Genomic DNA, 17,347 nt, shown 5'->3' on the forward strand with positions numbered 1-17,347 from the left:
GTACACGCGGACACAGTACACGCACACAGCGGCAGCTGGCGCGCGGCCGCCTGCTGCTGGGGTACCGCGGGGGGTTCGCGGCACACGCGCTGCCCGACCCGCGCCGCCCCGACCACGACCAGCCCGCCCTCTGTGAGTACACGCGGACACAGTACACGCACACAGCGGCAGCTGGCGCGCGGCCGCCTGCTGCTGGGGTACCGCGGGGGGTTCGCGGCACACGCGCTGCCCGACCCGCGCCGCCCCGACCACGACCAGCCCGCCCTCTGTGAGTACACGCGGACACAGTACACGCACACAGCGGCAGCTGGCGCGCGGCCGCCTGCTGCTGGGGTACCGCGGGGGGTTCGCGGCACACGCGCTGCCCGACCCGCGCCGCCCCGACCACGACCAGCCCGCCCTCTGTGAGTACACGCGGACACAGTACACGCACACAGCGGCAGCTGGCGCGCGGCCGCCTGCTGCTGGGGTACCGCGGGGGGTTCGCGGCACACGCGCTGCCCGACCCGCGCCGCCCCGACCACGACCAGCCCGCCCTCTGTGAGTACACGCGGACACAGTACACGCACACAGCGGCAGCTGGCGCGCGGCCGCCTGCTGCTGGGGTACCGCGGGGGGTTCGCGGCACACGCGCTGCCCGACCCGCGCCGCCCCGACCACGACCAGCCCGCCCTCTGTGAGTACACGCGGACACAGTACACGCACACAGCGGCAGCTGGCGCGCGGCCGCCTGCTGCTGGGGTACCGCGGGGGGTTCGCGGCACACGCGCTGCCCGACCCGCGCCGCCCCGAACACGACCAGCCCGCCCTCTGTGAGTACACGCGGACACAGTACACGCACACAGCGGCAGCTGGCGCGCGGCCGCCTGCTGCTGGGGTACCGCGGGGGGTTCGCGGCACACGCGCTGCCCGACCCGCGCCGCCCCGAACACGACCAGCCCGCCCTCTGTGAGTACACGCGGACACAGTACACGCACACAGCGGCAGCTGGCGCGCGGCCGCCTGCTGCTGGGGTACCGCGGGGGGTTCGCGGCACACGCGCTGCCCGACCCGCGCCGCCCCGAACACGACCAGCCCGCCCTCTGTGAGTACACGCGGACACAGTACACGCACACAGCGGCAGCTGGCGCGCGGCCGCCTGCTGCTGGGGTACCGCGGGGGTTCGCGGCACACGCGCTGCCCGACCCGCGCCGCCCCGAACACGACCAGCCCGCCCTCTGTGAGTACACGCGGACACAGTACACGCACACAGCGGCAGCTGGCGCGCGGCCGCCTGCTGCTGGGGTACCGCGGGGGGTTCGCGGCACACGCGCTGCCCGACCCGCGCCGCCCCGAACACGACCAGCCCGCCCTCTGTGAGTACACGCGGACACAGTACACGCACACAGCGGCAGCTGGCGCGCGGCCGCCTGCTGCTGGGGTACCGCGGGGGGTTCGCGGCACACGCGCTGCCCGACCCGCGCCGCCCCGAACACGACCAGCCCGCCCTCTGTGAGTACACGCGGACACAGTACACGCACACAGCGGCAGCTGGCGCGCGGCCGCCTGCTGCTGGGGTACCGCGGGGGGTTCGCGGCACACGCGCTGCCCGACCCGCGCCGCCCCGACCACGACCAGCCCGCCCTCTGTGAGTACACGCGGACACAGTACACGCACACAGCGGCAGCTGGCGCGCGGCCGCCTGCTGCTGGGGTACCGCGGGGGGTTCGCGGCACACGCGCTGCCCGACCCGCGCCGCCCCGACCACGACCAGCCCGCCCTCTGTGAGTACACGCGGACACAGTACACGCACACAGCGGCAGCTGGCGCGCGGCCGCCTGCTGCTGGGGTACCGCGGGGGGTTCGCGGCACACGCGCTGCCCGACCCGCGCCGCCCCGAACACGACCAGCCCGCCCTCTGTGAGTACACGCGGACACAGTACACGCACACAGCGGCAGCTGGCGCGCGGCCGCCTGCTGCTGGGGTACCGCGGGGGGTTCGCGGCACACGCGCTGCCCGACCCGCGCCGCCCCGACCACGACCAGCCCGCCCTCTGTGAGTACACGCGGACACAGTACACGCACACAGCGGCAGCTGGCGCGCGGCCGCCTGCTGCTGGGGTACCGCGGGGGGTTCGCGGCACACGCGCTGCCCGACCCGCGCCGCCCCGACCACGACCAGCCCGCCCTCTGTGAGTACACGCGGACACAGTACACGCACACAGCGGCAGCTGGCGCGCGGCCGCCTGCTGCTGGGGTACCGCGGGGGGTTCGCGGCACACGCGCTGCCCGACCCGCGCCGCCCCGAACACGACCAGCCCGCCCTCTGTGAGTACACGCGGACACAGTACACGCACACAGCGGCAGCTGGCGCGCGGCCGCCTGCTGCTGGGGTACCGCGGGGGGTTCGCGGCACACGCGCTGCCCGACCCGCGCCGCCCCGAACACGACCAGCCCGCCCTCTGTGAGTACACGCGGACACAGTACACGCACACAGCGGCAGCTGGCGCGCGGCCGCCTGCTGCTGGGGTACCGCGGGGGGTTCGCGGCACACGCGCTGCCCGACCCGCGCCGCCCCGAACACGACCAGCCCGCCCTCTGTGAGTACACGCGGACACAGTACACGCACACAGCGGCAGCTGGCGCGCGGCCGCCTGCTGCTGGGGTACCGCGGGGGGTTCGCGGCACACGCGCTGCCCGACCCGCGCCGCCCCGACCACGACCAGCCCGCCCTCTGTGAGTACACGCGGACACAGTACACGCACACAGCGGCAGCTGGCGCGCGGCCGCCTGCTGCTGGGGTACCGCGGGGGGTTCGCGGCACACGCGCTGCCCGACCCGCGCCGCCCCGACCACGACCAGCCCGCCCTCTGTGAGTACACGCGGACACAGTACACGCACACAGCGGCAGCTGGCGCGCGGCCGCCTGCTGCTGGGGTACCGCGGGGGGTTCGCGGCACACGCGCTGCCCGACCCGCGCCGCCCCGAACACGACCAGCCCGCCCTCTGTGAGTACACGCGGACACAGTACACGCACACAGCGGCAGCTGGCGCGCGGCCGCCTGCTGCTGGGGTACCGCGGGGGGTTCGCGGCACACGCGCTGCCCGACCCGCGCCGCCCCGACCACGACCAGCCCGCCCTCTGTGAGTACACGCGGACACAGTACACGCACACAGCGGCAGCTGGCGCGCGGCCGCCTGCTGCTGGGGTACCGCGGGGGGTTCGCGGCACACGCGCTGCCCGACCCGCGCCGCCCCGACCACGACCAGCCCGCCCTCTGTGAGTACACGCGGACACAGTACACGCACACAGCGGCAGCTTACTAAATATAATAATATTTTTTGATCAAGAAACTATCCAATTTTATCTATCTTTGATCTCTAACAACATACACAATTACTGAAACAATAATATTTGCTAAGCCTTGTATATGATCAGTAACGTAGTGTTATTTTTGTCAGCCCTGGTGCACCCGGAGAACCAAGTGAACCTGTTCCTGTCCCACTCTGGCGCGCGGCCGCTGTGCGCGGCGGCGGTGCCCAACAGCGCGGACACGCTGCTCGTGTTCAACTCGCTGGCGCTGTACGTCGACCGGCACGGACACCGCGCGAGAGACACCGAGCTCATGTACACGCAGCAGCCCAGTTACCACGGTCTGTATGTCGCCACAATGGACGACTAGATGTAAACCACATGTTCACAAACTTGTTTCGTCTAACGTCCACTTTGAAAATCAGTTATTATGTCGCGGCTCCCATTTTTTTTCACAGACGCTTCCCCCACCACTGGAACGGGAAACATCATATTTTTTCTACCTATTAACTAATCTACAAAGTAAAAAGTTCTAATAGGTTCTCACGACGCTCGAGTAAATACACATTTAGCATCTTGGCTTCCCCTACTACAGATCTGTTCACTCACAAAGGCGCGCCCCTCCACAGCTATATCAATGTGCACAAGTAAACCTCGTACTTACACGTTGTCTTAGTCTTAGTGTGCGTGACTGGCGGTACGCTTGCGACTGAGGACACGTTCGAGCTATGCACACATAAACTACAATTATAAAATATGGAGGGGCGCGCCTTTGTGAGGTGAATACATCTGTACAAGTTTAAACAGTAAGATGCGACCTTTATCAGCATAATGAATTATTTTGTTTGATTACAGCTATCAACGATACGCACCTATTAATATTCACAACGACGCATATAGACATCTACGACATCGAGAGTGGGGAGTGGGTGCAGACTATCAATATACGTGAGTTAATTAAAAGAAAAATAGAAATAGCCTTTAAAAAAATTAAATTAAAACTGTTTATTTCGAAAAAAGCATATACAGTTCATATAAAATTAATGTATAGTTCTTAAGTAATAGGATTGTAGTAGTTAATATAAAAATGCTTGATTACATGAATTTAAATACTTATTTGCAAATTTAAATGTGAGTACAGGAGAAAAGTTTTTCCATGTCAGTCTTTATGACATTGACATAAGATTGATTTTTACTTGACCTGTGTAAAACTTTTTTCACTACATTTATAACACTTGTGTACAATGTTATATGAATAAAATATTTGTATTTGTATTTTTGTATTTTGTACTTGTATTCAACATTTAATATCACTACTCATAATAATATCATTACTGGCACTTGAGGTATCCCATCTTAGACCTCTAGATTGGCAACGCATCTGCAATCCCCCTGGTGTTGCAGGTGGTTATGGGTGTGTCTATGGTGATCTCTTACCATCAGGAGAATTGCTCGTTTGCCATCCAGTCGAATAAAAAAAAACTAATACTGCTACCATAGTAGCCGAAGCGAGTAGGCGATGAGTTTTCTGTCATTCGATCAGTCACGATTCTGCCTTATTATATGTTATGTTGAATGTGTGTTGTTAGCAAACGCGCGGCCGCTGGACGCGTCGGGCTGGCTGTGCTGCGTGTGCGGCGGCGCCACCAACGGGTTCCCGTTCGGCAGCGACACCACGCCCTTCATCATCTACCTGCGCCCGCTGCTCGCCAGTCAGTATCATTCATCTTAATACATACGTCATCGCCAGCCGAACCACGTCCACGTAGGCAGACGAATTAAAAAAAAAACTTTTCACTTCTCATGCTCGTAAAGATCGTGTTTATGCTGTATCTATGCGACATAATGACTTTTTATGCTCTAGTGCATAAAGTGAAATCTTCTTCTAAGACCAAGGTAATCAGATGTCAACAGCCACGAAGAAAAAAGTTTCTAAATGTTTTTTAATATTTTTTTATTTATATAAAATTAAAAATCAATTAAAATAATTCAATAGAACTAAAAAAATATTATTACACAGAAATGCATGAAAAATAAAAGGTGCATAGTAAGTGAAAAATTGTTTCCACTGTTGCTATTTATCATTTTCTCGCAATCGAAGTGAAAAGCAGAGTGTAAAACTCGAGCATTAAATCCATTTTGCCCTCGACGTGTCTATCCACCCTCGCCGTGCCGGCTCGGGTAGCTATATGAACGTCTTGGGTAAAATGGCTCGTTTTATGCTCTTGTTGTACAATCTACTATTAATATTCAATTATAAAAGCAGTAACTATTTTTAATTTTAAGGTGTTTCAAAATCACTTATGTATACGATCGAGCATTAATCGATTTTTAAAATGTCAAATTTTCATCTAGCTCTACGCTACCACAGACCATACACATGTTTTATTCAGTCAGATTTTGACGAAGAATTTTCAAATTAAAATTAAATATTGAAATCGGATTCGCGCTGTCATCGTTCATCCACCATTACCTCTCATATTTCGTTTTATATTTTTTTTTTACCGTACAACGACAAAAATTACTCTTAATAACGGCCATATTTTTCTAAAAATCTAATCTAATCTAAATATTGAAATCAAGTGAATTTTCATGAAAAAAGTGATTAGACGTTTATTTAAAAGACACTAATTATAGATGAATATGTTATTGCATCGATCCAGTGGATGTATTTTGATGAAATCGGTTTGTTTACACTAATTATATTGGATTGACACAGCGTAATAGTGCTGCCTCCCTAAAATTGGCCCAACGCACGCCTATGAATACAGGTTGTATTTTTTGTAACGAAACTGTATTGTCATGCAGAGGGTCCTCTCAACGTGGAACACGCGGCGCTGTGGGGCTCCACCAAGCGACGGTTTTCCGTCCGCGAGCAGTCGCATCAGGCCATTGAGGCCCACAACCGATTGTGAGTAAATGTGTTATTTATAATAGTTAACGGATAAAGGGGTTTTTGTTATAGTAGGGGAGCCTATGATGCTTAATGGACATATACTCGACGCCGTGTGGACATACATATCAGATTTTGTAGATTTTGTGGTCTTTTTCAAACATGTAAAAAAAATACATGGAAATACTTAAGCATATGAGATATTGTAGTTTAGACTGCGGACTTGCGTGGTGGGGGTGCATAGAATTGATTGCCTGCCAATTTAAGTCAGCTTGACATGCAATGGAAAAATGGGTCTAGTTGCATATTACTTGTAACGCTCGCTCAAGCAACAAAGACGTTATTTCTATCTAAGTAGAAACTGGTTTGCCTTATCTATCAGATAAGATATGTTTATATTCAACTGTGTTGTATAACCCGTGTGGTGTCGGGTTAGAATTATATCTCTCCATTTCTTCCGTGGATGTCGTAAGAGGCGACTGAGGATATAAGGTTAAGGGATATTGTAGGCGATAGGCTAGCAACCTGTTGTACCGTTTTTGTCAAACTTAAAACGTAAAATTCCTAAAAGTGGCTCCGTAGCGGTAACGGTAGCTTAATCTGTTTGGGAATACAGGCGTGATGTGTGTGTGTGTGTTTTATTTGCTGTTTGTTTCCCATATAAATAGATTAACATACTGTCTTGTGCAGATCGGAGCGGCGGTCGCGGCTCATCTCCGCGCCGACAAACTTCGCGCACCTGTCGCACATGGGCCCCGGGGACGGCATCCGCTCGCAGCGGCTGCTCGACCTGCCCACCACCGTCGAGACAGCCGACGACCTGCCGCAGGTAACACACACACACACATGGGCCCCGGGGACGGCATCCGCTCGCAGCGGCTGCTCGACCTGCCCACCACCGTCGAGACAGCCGACGACCTGCCGCAGGTAACACACACACACACACACATGGGCCCCGGGGACGGCATCCGCTCGCAGCGGCTGCTCGACCTGCCCACCACCGTCGAGACAGCCGACGACCTGCCGCAGGTAACACACACACACACTAGCTAACAGTGCTGGCGACTCAATATTTTTATAAGCACAGCTTGGACAGGTCATCCATCACCAGTGGCCGGATGACGGATGCAATTTAAGACAAAATCATGTCGAACGATATACGTAATATGGATATGACTACAATTGGTTGAAAAAAGAGAACATAATTGAAAAATAGTTTGATAATTTAATTGTTGTAGTAAATAATCGTATTTTTTTCTATATTACATATTTTCAGTGCATTCCTTTTATAGTTCACTATCCACTTATGTAGGGGAAAATTACCTCTTTACATCTACAGATGTAAGAGGTGCGTATTCGTAAAGTGATACTTCACCATTATTAGGAACATTACATTACAATGAATAAATAAATGAATTATCACTAGATCCCGGATTTTTGTGGCAATGACGCCACAATAGGGTAGTTTGAGGAGTAAATGGAACGGTGTTAATTAATACGTCTGTGTAAATGATGATGATGATGCGTGTGAAGATGGTCCCAAAGGAAGATCGGCAGATTGTTGATTTGGGACCATGTGATGTTTATTGTATTTTGTTTTTATTTTTACCCATCTTCCCATGTTGTCACGAATAAATGATTTTCTTCCTTTTTTTCTTTAAATTAAAATTTAATACCTATATTAGGATGCAATAACTTATTTTTTTCTTAACAATTTGATGTTTGTTTTATTTCGACTTGTTCTTTACAGATGTATAGCAGTCGAGAGAGCAGTAAGCGAACATCCCCGCTTACGATATCGCATGGCACAGGTTCCTATAACGGTAGGTCTAGTTTATTGTATGTATCAAATAAGCAAAAGTATATTGGTTCAACTGAAAATCGTTCCATAGGCGCCACGAAATGCCGACATGGCGCCTATTATGGCATGATTTTCAGCTGTCTTGTTTTGCCGACTGTGGCGTTCAAATTGATATTTGTTATTTCCAGTACCGTCCGTGCGACATACAATGTATTTCGTCCTATTCTTGTGAATAAAATTGTATATTTGTAAGACAAGGAATATTGTTTTTAGAACAAGTGGTGCAGCTCCGCGGTGCCTGAGCTGGCACGCCCCAGTAATACATCAAATTTATTATGCCTTTAGGCGTAATACGGAAAAAAACATCCTTGGTTTTTATTTAGGGGGTTGCAACCAAGTTAGCCTGCATGTTACGACACCGGTTACGAGCAAGTGTGATGAACATATGTATACCTAATAGGCGGCTGACGGATGCTAATTACGTCAAAATCATGTCGAACGATCTACGTAATATGGATATGTCGTCGTTTTAGAGTAGCGACGAAGACGACGGTCAAAAATTCCTAATTAGTTTTTTTTGTATGTTCTACTTATGTATTTTTTGTGTTAATTTGAATTTTACAGTGCTTAGTTTTCTAACTGTAATGCTGTATTTTTTTATTGATAGATAAATAATATGATTTCATTTGCCATAATTATTTTAAATATAAATATTGAAGTAAACGCACATAAAGTCCTAAGTGAAAACGTTAACGTAATTGACAAGTCTAAGACTTTATATAAACACTTAATCGTCTTAGGTATATTTACAAGTAACCAGTACTTTATTAATGTACTATTTATGTGCTATGGAGGATAGAGTTATTATTTACCTACTTGCTGATTTATGTATAAAACTTCATATATTTTTGTACATAAAATATTATTCCAAATTAAATAAAAGTTTTATCCATGTTATACTTTCGTGGCCATATTGCATCTGTCGTCCGCCCTTTGCATATAAGTTACAACGACGTCCACCTGTACACTGAACCATTGTCTATAGGGTCGTGGCGAGCGACGCGGCCGCGCGACGGGCCGCCGCCCGCGCCCGACGCGCCGCCCTCGCCGCCGCTGTCGCACCACCGCCCCATGGAGAGGTACCCTACCCTACCCTAACCTAACCTGCTTATTTATTTATTTATTAATAATTAACATTTACTGGCTTACAGGTACCTAATTAGTTATATGAACAGTAGGTTCATTATCAAAGATTAAAAACAACAAACATGATTGACTACAATATAAATTACAATAGCGACATATTTTATTTAGTAAGTAATGCCAACTGTCGGCGAACACATCCGCATCTTGGATTTCTACCGCAAAGTGATTGAACAGAGATACCGCTCTATTTATACCCTCACATTTTATTTACGTTTATTCGACCACAAAATGACACGTACAATCCGCACTGGGCCTGCGTGGGAACTACTTCCCAAGCCTTCTCATTCTGAGTGGAGGCCTGTGCCCAGAAGTGGGACGTAAATAGGCTGGAATGATGAACATTAACATCGTACATAATTTTGTAGCTTTGTGGTGACTGTATTATGGTAGGTGTACTATTATAGAGTGAGATGCCCAATTTGGCCAATTTATATATTGCAAAGTTTTACTTCAATTTGATTTGTGCGAGCGAGCGAAGCGAGCGAGCAAGACCGTTGGAGCAGAAGCGACTTGAATAGGTTAGGTTCAGGTTCGGGAGCGAAGCCGAGCGTAGCTCCCGCTTTAGCCTTCGATGTTAGGTTTTTTTTATAGCAGCCAGGATAATTGCCACTAGGAAAGTAGGTTGGATGCCATTCAATATGTTGCTAAATCAACGTATGCCAATCAATATATTTGACCAAAACATAAATGACATCTTAAAAAAATTCCAGGTAATAATTTGCATAATAATAATTTATCAAATCATTAGTTGGGAAATGATATCAGTGCGAAACGTTGAGTTGGGAAATAACATTTCGCCTAAATAAAAATATGGGATAAATAGTTTGGGAGCTAATAATTTGCTAAATAATTTTCGGCGAAACATTAGCAAACCGTGTGTGTGGCGTTTCAGGTCGATCGGCGGCGGGTCGCAGGGCAGCGGGTCGCTGCTGGAGCGCTCCATCACGCCGCTCAGTCTCGGCAGCATGAGCTCGCTGCACGACGTACTTAAGGTGAGCGCTTTACAGGTATCGAACATCTCCCAAAAGCAAATCCTTTCTTGGAATCACCTCAACAACAGTCACTATATCCACGTTTCTTAGACTTAAGCTATACCTTTCGCCGCCTAACTTTGCCTAAAAGTTCATTGCCCCGACTAGTACCACAAAAACTATAAAGGTATAATTCCAATAATTGAATAGGCAGTATACCGTTAAGCGATTCAAACACAATCCGGGAGTAACGTAAAGACGTCGCATAAAAAATGTATCTCAAAAATGCGTCAAAACTGAGTATTAAGTAATGAACTTTTAGGCAGATTTATATGGCGCGTGGTATAATGTAAATATTGTAATATTCTTGCGATGTTCTTCATAGTAAATAAATCATTCATTCATTCAAAAACAAATTCGATTGGATCTCAATTTTAATACTAGTCGAGATGTCGTTTTATTTGCAATCGAAATATCAATTGTTTTGAAAAATCTCGCACGTAATCTGGCAATATGGGAATTGGGGCTGCGTCTAGTTTGTCTATGAATTAAAAAAACAACGTTTGCGTGATATGCGTTAGAAAAGTTTCCATTCGACGTTTTTTTTAATGTTCAGTTTTTCTTATTGCAAAGATTGGTTTATTTTGTTTATAATTTGTGTGAAGATAAAGCTGTTAGCGAGAACGTGTCAGTCCTTAATAAGTATGTGAATGCGCGTGCGCAGGTGGGCACGGAGGCGGCGGACGCGCTGCACTCCGAGGACAGCAGCTGCGGCGCCTCCCCGCCGCACCCGCACGACCCCTGATGGTGAGACCAACTAACGTAAACCTTACTCTAAGCAGGCGCGCGAGCTGACTATCATCGTAAGATCCTTGTAAGATACCTACTGGTTAATATGCAAGCTTTTTTTATTTTTGTCAAGTACAAAAATAAGTAGCTATTCGAACAACTCAAAAATATGTTACTGCGGCGTTTATTGCGTCGGAATAAGAGTCTGTGGTACTTATTTTTGCAACTTTGAATAAATTTATATTTTTACACTTGACTGTACGTATGTAATCTCATTACTGTACAAAAATTAATTGACAAACGTTGAGATACATTGACAAAAGCGATGGCATCTTAGAGACAATTTTTGAGTGAAGAATAGAGTTGCGGGAAGAATTATTTCAGTACCTATCTTAGAATACATAGATTTAAATAATTTATTAAATTAGCGTTACTTTGTGGTGGTCCTTATCAGTTTACTATAAACAATTACATATGGCTTTGTTGCTTAGACGAAAGATTTGTACTAAATTTAATTTTTCCATCGTATTTTTGTACCACGTTAAGTTATTTAAACTCTAGACCGACCTACATCTTTTAAGCAGCTATAAAGGGGCTCCTAGACGGGCCATATTTTCAATGCAATTTGTGGCCGGCAACTATTGGTGTCCCTCTCTTACTCACATGTTAGATAGGGACACCAATAGTTGCCGGCCACATAGAGCCCCCCTTTAGAAACTTTTTTGTACGAGCTAAACCTGTTTCGTTTTTTTAACAACTGCTCAATAAATTATTTGTGATTATTACAGGAATCAACTGGAAGCGTACTGGACGCTCGACTTGTCTCGCTTCTACGCATGCTTCTGTTGAACTATTACATAATACATTACATATATCACCAAATAACGCTTCGTCAAAGGAGGCTACAGCGATAACATTAAAAAATTAAACTAAAAAGAGTTATGGACCCTAAAAATCTATAAAGTTTAATTTAAGGTGGTGTTAAATACAGCCACTTGCATTAATATCGGCCACAGTTGAGCGTGCAAAAATATCTGACACGTGCTACCGGCGCTAAAAATAGTCGTGTCAGATATGCACGTTTTGTTGTGTCAGATATTGGCGTTGGTGACTGTACCATAGTACAAGCTCCCAGCGGCTTGATGCAATTTTTCGTTACACAAAATTATCCCGTGTGTAACTTTTTTTTTTAAGAATCTTAGAGCAGTCCGTAAAATGCATGCCGACTTCGTCCTTAGCTCTTTATAAGGCATCGCTGAAGCGGATTGTGAACTTCAAATTAGTTTATCGAATGCATATTTCAGAAGTATCTAGGTTTTATTTGATACCTGAGATACGAAGGTTTTTTTTTTCTAAAACGATGAATATAAAATCTTGATATAAATAAAAGTGACGCCATATCAAATGCGATCACAAAAACATTGTAAGAACATTTGTGTTCGAAAATCGCACGAAATAATAGAAATGCATTCTTTAAATTTGTAATTTCACGTGCTTACTACTATATCCTGAACGTGATGTACTCTTACATTCGTAATAGAAACGAAATTTCAATAGCTATTTATGTTTTCGAATATATCAAAATAGGATAGGCTCTATTTATATGAAATATGTTAAAAGCATAATTATTTGGTTCCTAAAATATATAACGATTTATATACTTATCATACGCGTGGAAATATCAAGTTTTACTTCCAAATGATAATAAAGAGCCGTGTGTAGACGGCGGGAGGGGTAAAGGAGTTGACCATTTGTACCCCCTGTGTACCCTTAAGGTACTAACGGCGCTAGTTTGTACCGGTGAAATATGCTATTGTCTCGATTTGTACACTTTTCTTATAGCTTTCCTGGTGGTTACGAAAAATTACTGTCGGTATAGTTGATCAGCAATATCGAAACATGAACTCTCCGATATTTTTGACCACTTCGGCCGCTCCCAAATACCTAGTACTGTACATATTAGTACTAAGTAGTAAGCAATTCAATCTTATCAATATGGCTAAATTTCAGAAATATTTAAACAAGGATTTTATAAAGGTTCGATTCTACTCGCGTAACTGAGCTACTTTTACTTTGTAACATTTTCAAATAACTTGAATCTAGATAACAGTTAAATCAGTGTATCGGACATGGCGGTACTATCGCTGTCTCATGGTATGAGGGCAAAATTTCCTTGGTACGGGGGCCTTTAAATAATTTGACATTTCACATCTCTTTAAAATATTTAAAACTAGCTTATGCCCGCGACTTCGTCAGCGCGGATCAAGGTTATCGCGCGGTGGCGACTTCTACCGGAATAAAAGGTCCTTGGGGTTCAAACTACCTATATACCAAAGGTTTCGACGTGAAAGCGTAACAGACAGACAGAGTTACTTTCGCATTTATAATATTAAGTAGGGATAAACATTTATCAATGTGCTGTCAATTCAGTATTGTATTGCAGACATTGAAAATTACATTAAATCTGTATGAAAACAATGAACACTGGTCATTTTTTTTTAAAGTTGCAGAACAAAAGTATCTCAGTCATGCGGGGAGAATCGAACCTCGCACTTAAAGCCCCGTGGTCAGAGGCGTTATGGTCTATCCCACTTGGAGTCACTATCGTTTTCATCACTTCTTTCTGTCACACGGTATAACACGAGGTTAGAAAGAGATGGTGCATGCGATCGCGAATGCCAGAGCGTTAAGCCGAGTTTAGACTTGCAAGAAAAATCGTGCAAGTTCCATTACATTGCGAGGCCGTAAAGCCAACGAGTTTGTAGTGGGGTAATGAAACTTGCACGATTTTTCTTGCAAGTCTAAACTCGGCTTTAGATAATATCGCCTCTGGTTTAGATGTTTATGAACGATTGGCTGTACTGATATCAAAGCCTTTGTCTCTGACATCGCAGGTACTTACAAACTAGTGTCAACAATTACCATTTTGGGACTTAAGACAATGGTCACACTTTAACACAACGTGGCTTGTAGGTCAATTAGAATAGGAAGGATGGTATAGCTCGGATTTTATATGAATTAAATATAACAAAATAGGTTATGATAAAATAATTGACACGCCGCTTCTGCGCTATGTTGCGTTGGTAAAAACAGAAACACACTTGAGATTTGGGAATGTACCGAAAAATATATGATACTTAATTTTTTTTTTGTTTATTTTTTACCGACGTAATAAAAAAATGTATAATCAGCTGTGTCAGGCTTTCACTTAGCTTTTCAAAAGCTTATTATTTACGATAATACTCGCTAAGCTTACGTTAATACCACTATGTACCGCCGAATGTATAAAATATACGTAAACATATTATTTACATATTTATTGTTCGTAGGTTATTTTTGTGTGTACAGTGCAATATTTAAATTCTAACTTTGATTATACGATGTAAAATTTTATAGGTTGGCCTGTAGAAAAATATATCAAATGTGGCTTTTCAGTTTTCAAAATGTCGCTAGTTAAAAAAAAATCTTTTGGGAGCGAAATTTTTTTTGAAGCGTTGGTTTGTTGGCTTATGTACATAATTAAGCTGACTAAAAATTATAAGTTGGTATCAGTGAAAATTATGTTATTTATGAGGTCAACCTGTAGAACTCTGTTTCAGAGGGGCTAATTAACGCTAGCGACATTTTTTTTTTAATTGAGAAAATAGTTTATTTCCGTCTAGGCTCAACTTGAACCCACCTTCGAATCTTAATATTGAATTGACAATAACTACCGTACCATACGACGTAGCGTGAAATTAGATCTGTCATGAATCGATACTTTATACGTATGTAATTTTTATTTAAACTGTACTGCCTGCCTTTAACGATTGATTTTACCAACTTAGTTTTGAATGTGACCTTACTTCGTGGCATGTTTGAATTAAAACTAACATGAGACAATTATTTGAAGAGAAACACGACTCATTTACGTATTAATCTTTGAGATAATTATGCACGTCATGTTTCGAACGAATCCGTGGTTCCTTCTCAAGGCGAACGCGAGCTCGAACGAAAGTAGCTATTGGAGCTACCTGAGCTGCACGCCACAGCATCGGGGCCTTTAGTTTTCATACAAAGTTAACTCTGCGCATCATCTCTTATAAATAATATTTGCTGAAATAAAGAAAAGTAAAACAAAAATCGAAAAATCGATAAGCTAAGCCTAAAATGCTCCCTCTGGCCGCGTGGTCCTACTGCCTTTGTCCTACGTAACGATGGACTGACAGCATCTACATGAGAATCCTAGAGCCATGAATAAGAATGTATGAAAAAGCTGATAAACCTAAAAGAAAAGAGTTTAAGTGAATTAACCTCGTAAGGCCCAGTGTCCTAAATTTAGGACATTCGTGAAAACTGATGTCAACTTCTACTGATTGACATTAAGTTTCAAATTCTAATGATCGAAATTTGACGTGGGTCTCAGGTTAGAGAGATCAAAGTAAAAAAAATGTTGGTAGAATCAATCGACTAGCAGGATTCTGTTACCAAAACTACTGTCACATTTTATTTTAAGCTTATTTTATAATAGAACTTAGTCGGTTGCATGATTTAATTTATGAATTTAGTTAAATTAACTATGCTTATGCTGCATCTTATGTATTTGCATTAACTACTGAACTTTGAGTGAGTTTATTTTATTACTTATTGATTTAAGTACGTACCTTATCTTAACGGAAATAGAACGATATGACATCTCAATGTATTAAATCAGAATATGCGACTATAATTCGTTGTTAATAGCATTAATTAATATTTACCCGTAAGATATATTAATATGTAATTATTTTTTAACAATCTAGTCTTTTTTATGACCTTAATGTATTATTGTGACTATGATTTTTGTCTTCAATTTTATTTTAAGGATAACAATTAGTTTTGCTTAGTGAAATGAGATTTTAGCTTGCGTTGTAATGAGCTTGATTGGCGGCCATTTTGAAGGAAGCTTCGGCCCAAAATGGCGGATCCCGAAGCTTCTGATTCAATGTTAGAGCAAGTTGTACACATATTTTTGTTTTATGAGTCGACGGACATATTTACGAATAAGTTATCCAAAGATCTGTCTATCATTCTTTTTTATTCGACATATATCGATGAAATGTGAAGTAATTAAATAAGTGAAATTAGTTTTTTAAAAGTATATTAAAAAAAATGTGTACCAGAAAGAACTGATTGTATATTGCTTTTTATAATTGTGTATAATTATTACGTATTGGAAATTTGTATCAATTACAATTTCGTCTGATCGTTTGGGTAGTAACCGCCATTCCGTATGTTCCATAGACAAGTCGTTAGGTTGCGTTTGAGGACCATAGATCAAGTCCACGTATCGTTGTTTATATCGAACGCAACTGATAATCGCCTTACTCCGGACGCGCATCATTTCCATAACGCATTTACCTTATTATTGTCAATTGATAAAATAAGTATTAAATATAACAGAAAAAAGTATTTGAAAGTTAGAAATCCATTGGCAGATAGTGTATAACCTAATAATATAAAAGTCGAAATTTGTTGAAACAAGATATCTTAGACTAAGAAGTGTATTGTTAAAGAAGTTTTTATAATCCCATGAAATAGGACCGTTTAGGAGTAGATTTTGCTAAATTTATCAATAAAATTGCATTTTATAATCGATTGTATACACTGGCGTACCGATTTTTGCTTTCAACTCTCACTATATTACATCAATGCGTGTTGACTATTTACTTGAAACAAAAATGGTTGACATGAATTGATATAATTCTTGAATGGTTTAACTAAGCTTTTTATTGATAGATGTCATCTCAAAAATGTTATTATTATGTCCATGAAATAAATTGTAGTTCAAGTAACGAACGTTAAGTCCTGTTTACACGGAGTCAGTAAAATCGTGCCAATATGAGACTGCGACGCTCGATCGTCAACTTTGGTATTCCATCTGCTGTTGGCACTATATTATTGAAACAGTGTAAATGTGACCTTACATAAAGGAAAATTAATGCAGTAAACAGTAATAACGTTTTTCTTGTGTAAGTAACAGAATTTAATTGAAATATAATGCATTGTTGAAGGGTGAAGAAAATGTCACAATTCTCATGTTTGCCTTGAAAAGAAATCTCACAAGAAAATCTCGTCACTTAATTTTTTTTTTGTTATTTATTAAGTAAATTATCTAAAATCTAAATTCCTCAAAAATTACGGATTGTGACATTTTCTTTCATCAATCACAAAATGTGAGAAACATACAAAAACATTCACAAGCAGTGTTCAATATTATTAGCGTATCGCGATATCTTCCTTGTATCTTACCACATACCGATATGTTATAATTTGTATGTAAATCTAAATTATTGACTAATATTATATTGCAATTACGTGAAATTATCTCAATACTTAATTATTTTATGTAAATAATAAAGAAACATTTGAAACTA

The 17,347-nt window shown here is 44.3% G+C and overlaps 1 protein-coding gene across 1 annotated transcript in view; it reads left to right on the forward strand.

Moving 5' to 3' along the window:
- The window catches only part of gek (serine/threonine-protein kinase gek), an 83,691-nt gene extending 66,344 nt beyond the window's left edge, over window positions 1-17,347 (forward strand). Inside the window, 10 exon segments of the mRNA XM_074109510.1 lie at window positions 3,442-3,633; window positions 4,148-4,240; window positions 4,882-5,004; window positions 6,101-6,203; window positions 6,876-7,014; window positions 7,936-8,008; window positions 9,032-9,125; window positions 10,085-10,184; window positions 10,888-10,970; window positions 11,741-17,347. Of these exon segments, the coding sequence (XP_073965611.1) occupies window positions 3,442-3,633; window positions 4,148-4,240; window positions 4,882-5,004; window positions 6,101-6,203; window positions 6,876-7,014; window positions 7,936-8,008; window positions 9,032-9,125; window positions 10,085-10,184; window positions 10,888-10,968 (998 nt within the window). The 3' untranslated portion in view covers window positions 10,969-10,970; window positions 11,741-17,347.

Source organism: Choristoneura fumiferana, chromosome 29, assembly GCF_025370935.1.
Source record: "Choristoneura fumiferana chromosome 29, NRCan_CFum_1, whole genome shotgun sequence".
In the NCBI taxonomy this organism is placed as follows: domain Eukaryota; kingdom Metazoa; phylum Arthropoda; class Insecta; order Lepidoptera; family Tortricidae; genus Choristoneura; species Choristoneura fumiferana.